The sequence below is a fragment of the Ochotona princeps genome, chromosome 16, assembly GCF_030435755.1.
Source record: "Ochotona princeps isolate mOchPri1 chromosome 16, mOchPri1.hap1, whole genome shotgun sequence".
Taxonomy (NCBI): Eukaryota; Metazoa; Chordata; class Mammalia; order Lagomorpha; family Ochotonidae; genus Ochotona; species Ochotona princeps.
In genome coordinates this window covers 27440263-27447732 of record NC_080847.1, presented here as the reverse complement: position 1 = coordinate 27447732, position 7470 = coordinate 27440263, and the positions used below count along the sequence as shown (strand labels likewise).

Below are 7470 nucleotides of genomic sequence, written 5' to 3'. Positions count from 1 at the left end.
GGGAGAGAGAGAGAGAATATGCATCTTGCATTTGCTGGTTCACTCTCCAAATGCCCAAATGCCTGTAACAGCCAGCACTGGGCCTGGTGGAAGCCAAGAGCCTGGAACTCCATCCAGGTTTCCCAGGTGTGTGGCAGTATCTGAGCCATCACCAGCTGTTTCCCGGAATGGGCATCAGCGGAGAGCTGGGGTTCCAGAGTACAGCCAGCACTGGAGCCCACACACTCCCACATGGGCAGCGGGCGTCCCATTTGATGCTTGTGCCAAATGGCCCATTCTACTGTCGCAAGTTCCAGCAGCCGCGTTTGTGCTCTGAGGTGAGGCGAGCCCGGTGGTGAGGGTACACGAGGCACCAATAGGGTGACTTGCCCGGAGTCTCTGCAGCACCTCTGTTTTCGTGTATATGGGGGAACTGGAAGTGCAGAGGAGCCTGTGCAGAGCTCCGGTGAAGCCTGGGCTGTGGCCGAGATGGTTCAGTACAGATACTCCCGCACCGTGAGCTCCTTGAGCGTGAGCCCCCGGGGCGCGGGTTTGCGCAGCTGGCTCTCCTCCAGACGCCCCTGCAGCGCCACGAAGTCCTTGCCCAGCGCGTAGGCCAGGCGCACCATGGCGTCGAGCAGCGGAGCGTAGTAGCGGTGGCCCTCGCGCGCCTGCAGGCACTGCAGCGCGCGCTCGCCGGCGGCGAAGGCGTCGGCCGGCCGCTCGAGCGCGCGCTGGCACACGAGCACGGCGCAGAGCGCGGGCACGGCCGCCGCCGGGCAGTGCGCAGTGAGCTTCTGCTGCAGCGGGAGCACGCGCGCCAGCAGCTCGAGCGCCTGTGCGTAGCGGCCCGCGCGCACGCAGCCGAACGCCTCGCGCAGCTCGGGTCGTGTGAGGAAGTCCAGGAACTCGCGCGAGCGGCGCACGACGCGGATGGCGTAGAGCAGCCCCAGGTACTCCTTGAGCGCCTGCTTGCGCTCGCTGATCATCTCCTCCGTGAAGTTGCCGGTCAGGCGTTTCCTGGGGAAGGACACGTCCTCCAGCTCTTCCCGGAACGACTTCCGCAGGGCTTTCTGCAGCCTCTCGAAGTCAGAGTAGCGTCGCTCCAGCACGGCTTTGCTGCCGTCGAAGCTACCGGTCTGGATGACCACGATTTGGTACATCTAAGGGAGCAAGGGAGATGCTGTGGGTCCGTGGCCAGCGCCTGGGCTGTAGGTCAGTGTCACCGCCGCGCACAGGGAGCCTCCTTGACCGTGACACTAACCATTGGCAGCCCCGTCATGGCGCGCGTGGGGGACTTAAAGGCGGCTGGGAGGAGAGCCACGGGGCGCCCAGCAGAGACTAGGGTCCCTCAAAGCTGGGCCTTGCTTTCTGTACTGGACAAGTGTGGGTCACCTGGGAACTTGGTTTCAGCTACTAGGAAGGTGCTTCAAAAAGTTTGCGGGAGCTGGAATTACAGGGCAAGCCCTGTGGTGCAGTCAATCAAACCATGTCTTACGACCCAACATCTCTTAGGAACCCTTTTGGCGACTCAGCGACTCCACTGCCCATGCGCTCCCTGCTGATGGCTTGGGAAGGCAGCGGAGGGTGGCCAGTCCCTGGCTCCTGGCGCCTACCTGGCCCAGTCTCTGCTATTACAGCTACTTGGAGAGTGTGTTACCAAGTGAAAGATCTCCCTCTTAAAAATCTTAAAAATCCCTCTTAAAAATCTTAAAAAAAAAAAAGGGTGGTGGTGATGGTGGTGGTAGTAAGTATCTCTCTGTATCACTGCCTCTTTTGATACTACTAGATTTATGACCTGGGGTCAGGATGCCCTCATCCCATACTATGGTGCCTGGAGTTGAGTCCCAAGTCCCCTGCTGGCTCCAGCTTCCTGCCAAGGTGCCTGCTCAAGTCCTTGGGTCCCTGCGCCCACGTGGGAGACCCAGATGCAGTGCCTGGCTTTGGCCTGCCTGCTGTGGGCATTTGGGCATTGAACTAATGGACAGGAACTCTGCCCATTTCCCTTTGTTTCTCTCTGACTCTTAAAAAAGTAAAATTTTTAAAAAGGTGTTTGTTTTTACACAAACATGTTTAAAATCCAGGCTTTTTAAACAGTTTACTCTTTCATGACCTTTGGGAGCACCCTTGTATGAATGGATTTTTAAAATGTCTTGCACAAAAATCATCCTTTAATTTCTTTTTACACAAACTGTTTGAAGTATACCTTCACATGTAACTGTTATCCTGGCAATGATGTTGTAAGAAATTACCGTCTTTCACTCTAGAGCCAGGCTAGCTGGGTTGGCACTTGAGCCCTCACACCGTCTTGCTGTGTGGTCTTAGCTAAGCAATCTAACCTCTCTGAACCTTAGTCTTCTTATCCACAAAACAAAGAAAGGAACAGTGCTCAGGTCACTAGGTGATGAGTGAGCTGCTGCCCCATGGGTAGGTGGCACCTGCTAGTAGCTGCCATCCTTGTCTTGGTGCAAGGGCAGCGATCGAGGATGGCTGAGTGTGGCTCTTGAGTGGTCTTTCATATCTCCCTGGCACAGGCTAGAATTCCATCTACCAAAGCCAGCAGCCCCCAGCATGGGACCCCAGGTGGGATTTTTGTAGCTACCCTTAGCTTTCCTTCCATTTATTGTTATATTTGCTTTTTCTTTATGCCATGCCATCCTGGCTTCCACTTACGGTCTACTCTTTGAAACCATCTAGTGTCTAAAAATGATCCAGCATCAAGAAAAAAATAATATTCCGTGATCTACAGAGACCGGCAAAATCAGTCAATAAGGACTTAGACGACTAACACCTGCTAACATGGGATGATGCCGGGCTGTTTCCTACTGAGCATCCTGGTACCTAGCCTGGGACCGGGTGTAAAATCCAGCTCTTTGGTTATTTCTGCAGTGGAGCTCGGGGAGTTAGTGTGTGTGTGAGCCCACTTCGCAGTGGGGAAGGCTGAGGCTGGGCTCCGTTGTTTTCCCATCTTGGCTTACCACAAACTTGGAGAGCCTTTTCTCCTCAATGCGAGCTGAAGCGATCTCAAAGAGCAGCTTGACAGGCTTCCAGCGGCATTTCTCATTCTGCCAGTACTCCTGCAGCTCCCGTGTGGTCATGCTGGAGTTGGAGCTCGGGTTGCAGTGGGTATCTGATCAGACAGGATTTGCACTGGGTCAGTGCCCTTGCCAATCCAGGACTGGGTGAGGTGGCTGGGTCTTTCTGGGGTGGGACATCAGAGTCCTGGGACAGCAGTGGATGTCTCTCTCTCTCTCCCCACCCTAATGTTTATGGATCCCATCAGGGCATCAGCCGGACACCTGTGCCCAACCATGCTCCCTCTGACTGCTGACCCCCAACTGGCCCTGACGTTGGGATTAGAACCCCTTTTCATGTCCATTTCAACCCCTCCCTCGGCTCTGTTTCCCATCCAGCTTGAGGGTTTGATTCGTGCCTGTTTCCCCAGCAACCTGCACAGAGACAGGAAGGGGGAGGTGTCCACTGGGCACCTCCTTGACAATCGCAAGGAATGATTTATTCCGGGAGATGGTACTGTAGCTGGTCCCATTGGCACTCATTGTTCTAGAACACTCTGCTGGCTTCTTCCCCAAAGCGAGCATGACTATCACCCTGGGGGCTTTCTCAGGGCCTGGCACTGATCAAGAGCATCCCCTGCTGGTGTGGGAAAGAACTAGGTACAGCAGCCGGCACCTCAGATGAGACAACTCTGTTGGATCCTGCAGACTGTTGGGACGGAGGCCCAATTACCTCCTGTTTGCTGCTGCTCTGTCCACCTGCTTGGTTTCCTGAACCCCTACCACGCATCTGGGATCTTCTCCCAGAGAGCCAGCTTGCCGTACTCCTTGGCTTGGTATCTACCTGGGTAACCAAGGTTAAGAGAGCTGTATCTGTTGAAGTCACACCACAGGTGAACTTCAGGTGGCTTCAGATCTCTCCCCTCCCCCGCTGCCCTCACCTCATCGAGCCATATGCCTCAAGCCCACCTGTGTGCCCTTCGGGTCCTGGATGTGGGAGGCGTGGACCCGTGGCTGCTGCTTCCTGCTCAGGCCTTGCTGCACACTGGCTGTTAGGTTCTGTCTGGGGGCTCCCAGAGAGCCCGGAACTCGCCATGCTGCCGGGCTGCCAGGGAGACCAGAGAGAGAATGGTAAGTGCCACTCGTGTTGGGGTACCTGCTGACTGCTGGGGTGCTGAGGATGCCTGCTGCCAAGCAGAGGGGAAAGAGTGCAGTCCCACTGCTGTGCCCTGCCAGGCTCCTTGCCACCTTAGCTGTCCACACAGAGGCCACATGCCAACCTGGGGCTGCCCCTGGCCAGCCAGGCCACTTTGAGGCAGGGCAGGGCCTCCTGCTATGGCTCTGACCCTGGCATTACTTCGTTACTCTGCGTGTTGAGTGAGGCAATTTCAAGTACTGCTCTCGTGAGGACATGGAAGAAAGGTGCTGGCTTGCCCAGGTCAAAGCCAGGCTTACGTTATATGTGCAAATAAAGCTCTGTGTTCAGGGATACATGCATATACCACCTATCCATATGATCTTCCCATCTCTATCCCTACCTGTCACATTTGTCATCTATATCATACCATCTGTATATAATATATGTATGTCATCTGTTTTATCCGTATCTTATCCAACACACCTACCTATCATCTATCTGTATTTATCACACTATCTATTTACTCTATCTCATCTATATATTTAATTGATGTCATCTATCTACCTATCATCTCAACTCTTATACTGATCATTTATCAATCGTATCATTGGTCATCTGCCTGTATAGCACCTCGTTATTAATCTCATCTGTTTTATCTGGGTAATCTACCTACCCATAATGTCTGTCTGTCTGTCATCTGTATTTCCTGATGACTCCTATACTCACTTCACACTCACCTGGCCTCCTCATACCCTCCTCCACGTTGACATCTATCCACGGACCAGCACTGGATTTGTCCCTTGTGTATATAGTGTGCTGGTGAACACTTTTGGTTTATTGTCTGCTCACTTCATCTGCCCGCCGTCTGTGTTTATAACTGTTTTATGATGTTTATAACTGTTTTATTTATGAAGTTGAATTCTGGTCTATTGGGGTGATGGCTCTAGGTTTGAACCTCTAGGCTGACTGAACTCCTGCTGCCCCAACACCACTCCCTCTGTGTCCCTTGACAGGGTAGATGGTAGCACAGCCTGTCCCCCAGTGCAGGGGGAGAACCTGGCTGGGGAGAGGTGAGGTCAGCCAGGGCCTACGGTCCATCTTCGGTGGGCAGCTCTTGCTGTGTCAGATGAAAACAAGCCTGGAACACTCTCTAGGTGGTCTTGTGCAGCTGTCCAGGGGTGACCCCCAAGGGCCTTTCCATCCATCTTCCCCTTTCCTGGTCAGACAAACAGGGCCAGAGTGGGGGCCCAGCTGGCCAGGGCTGCATGGGCTTGAGCACATCCTGGGCCTCTCAGTCTTTGCTGACCCAGCATGGGTCCTTAGTCACATGACTTCCTGTCTCTGTGGCTGGCCAGTGTGCCCACAACCCTATCCTGCTGGCCAGGGATCATTCCTGTAAGTGGCCAGGCTAGAGGTAGGTAGACCACAGACTCTGCTATCTAATGGGCTCTTGGTGTTGGAGATTTCCAGATCCTGGTGTTTCCTGTGTGCACTGTTAAGCACTTGCCTCCATCATCAGCTCGTCTGTGGGTACCAAGGCCTCGATGGCCCTGGCCCTTCCAGCTCTGCTTCCTGAGTGTGTAAGAAACAGGGAGCTGTTTGATGGAGGCCCTGGAGCACCCCATAAATAATCCCCTGACTGGTCACTCCTAGGAAGACCTGGACTGAGAACCAGCACTAACTGTAGCAGCCACAGGCAGATCCCCTAGGTTTTCTCTTGTGGGTCTGGCTGGGACCCACCCACTTAGGGAGGAGAGGAGGGAGGGAGTCATGACAAAGTAAGTAGGAGGTATTTGGGGCAGCTTCCCATACCTCTCTTGGCCTCAATTTCCTCATCTGAAAAATGGGAAAGCAGCTCTGGGGATAGCCATACTGGAAGTCTGTGGGCCTTTCCCTCCACAGCCTCTGTGGCCAAGACCTCCAAGCTTGGCAACAAAACACCACAAAGGCCCAATCTATTAGTGTAGGGCCTGCACTTGACTCTGGCCACAGAGTAACTTCCCAGCTCTCCCACCCTGGCCTGTGTAAATGAAGTCCTTCTTCTCATCTCACAGATATTGTGGCCACCCCTTCTCCCTCCAAAGGACATGCACCTGGGACCACTGGTCAGTCCTTGCTTGTTCAAGTTCCCCAGGGCACCACTCTGTGAGAAACACAGGGGTGTTGGCATCCAGGTGAGAGCGGGTCAGGACTTATCCGCAGGGACTAGCTTCCAGCAGGATGGAATGACCTTGACCTGCATCTTGTGTACGAAGATCCCAGGACACTGGCTATGCCACCCCCTCTAGCTAGGGAAGGGGTGGGTGCTGCTGGACTCCTGGGTGCTCATCTGTGCAGTCTGGCCAAGGACACAGGCTCCCAAATGTGAGTGTGTATCAGAATCACCTGTGAGGTGGTTGGGGAGGGGGCTGGGGAAGAGGGTGCCAGGGCAGAGGTCCTGGCTGGCAGCACCCGGAGAGTCCCATGTGACAGGTTGGAGAGGGTACTGGAGTCCATATTTGCCCTGGAGTTCCCCAGGGCACCACTTTGTGAGAAACACAGGGGTGCTGGCATCCAGGTGAGAGCGGCTCAAGGAGCTGGCCCCAGATTCTGCCAGGGTGTGCTACCAAGGACCCTCCCCCAGAGACTTGCCCCCAGAGATTGTCCCCAGTCTTCCCTGTCCCATCGGGCCTCAAACAGGCCACAGTGGGCAAAGGCCAACCCGGTTGGGGCTCCAACACTGACCTGAGACCCTGTGTGGGTCCAGTGGTCCAGGGTGGGCATCACATGGTACTTTCAGCTCTCCGTTCCTGGCAGTCAGTTGAGTGGCTGCCGGCTTGGTTCAGTTCCCTGTTTGAAAACAGGAAATAAGCTGTATGTTCAGTGCTTTATTGTCCCAGCTCATTGGCTGGTGAGCGAAGGTACCCGGAAGCCCACTGACTGATAGCCAGCCTGGGGGCGGGGGTCGGAGTGGCTAGCTGGGCCTCCCTTTCCCTGTTTGCTTTGCCCTTGTGGTCACTGGTGGCACTCTCCCGCCCTCGCCTTGTGGCTCTGGGCCACACCCACTGTCCTTGGCCACCTTCTGTTGCTGCGACAGAATACCTCACACTGGTCTCTGGTAAAGAAGGGAAGTTGGCTCGCCTCACAGTTCCGGAGGCTGGGAGTCCAAGAGTGACGTCACGTGTAGGTTGCTGCATCACCTGGGCGGGGAGCAAGCAAGTGCAAGTGATAAGAGGGGGTCCGTCCTGGTCACCCACCTGATCCATCTCCGTGAGAATGAGCCCACTCCTTCTCTAGCCACATTGAGTCATCTCAAGGGCCTCACCCTTCTATCAGGTGCCTCCCATGAGTCCTACCATC

General features: G+C 54.9%; 1 protein-coding gene across 1 annotated transcript; it reads right to left on the bottom strand.

The window, feature by feature from the left end:
* Positions 1 to 374: 374 nt before the first annotated feature.
* SNX20 (sorting nexin 20) lies at positions 375 to 6989 on the bottom strand. The gene is made up of 4 exons (XM_058674791.1): positions 6856 to 6989; positions 3963 to 4098; positions 2958 to 3109; positions 375 to 1142 (listed from the first exon to the last, which is right to left on the bottom strand). Exons 1-4 carry the CDS (start codon positions 6892 to 6894, stop codon positions 474 to 476), a joined length of 996 nt encoding a protein of 331 aa, XP_058530774.1. The 5' UTR covers positions 6895 to 6989; the 3' UTR covers positions 375 to 473.
* Positions 6990 to 7470: the final 481 nt, after the last annotated feature.

Coding starts and splice junctions, on each gene's coding strand:
- SNX20 (XM_058674791.1), bottom strand. CDS start 6,894: ATGCCCACCCTGGACCACTGGACCCACACAGGGTCTCAG. Junction 4,099..6,855: donor GGACCCACACAGGGTCTCAG/GTCAGTGTTGGA, acceptor TCTCCCTGGCAG/CCCGGCAGCATGGCGAGTTC. Junction 3,110..3,962: donor AGGACCCGAAGGGCACACAG/GTGGGCTTGAGG, acceptor CTGTCTGATCAG/ATACCCACTGCAACCCGAGC.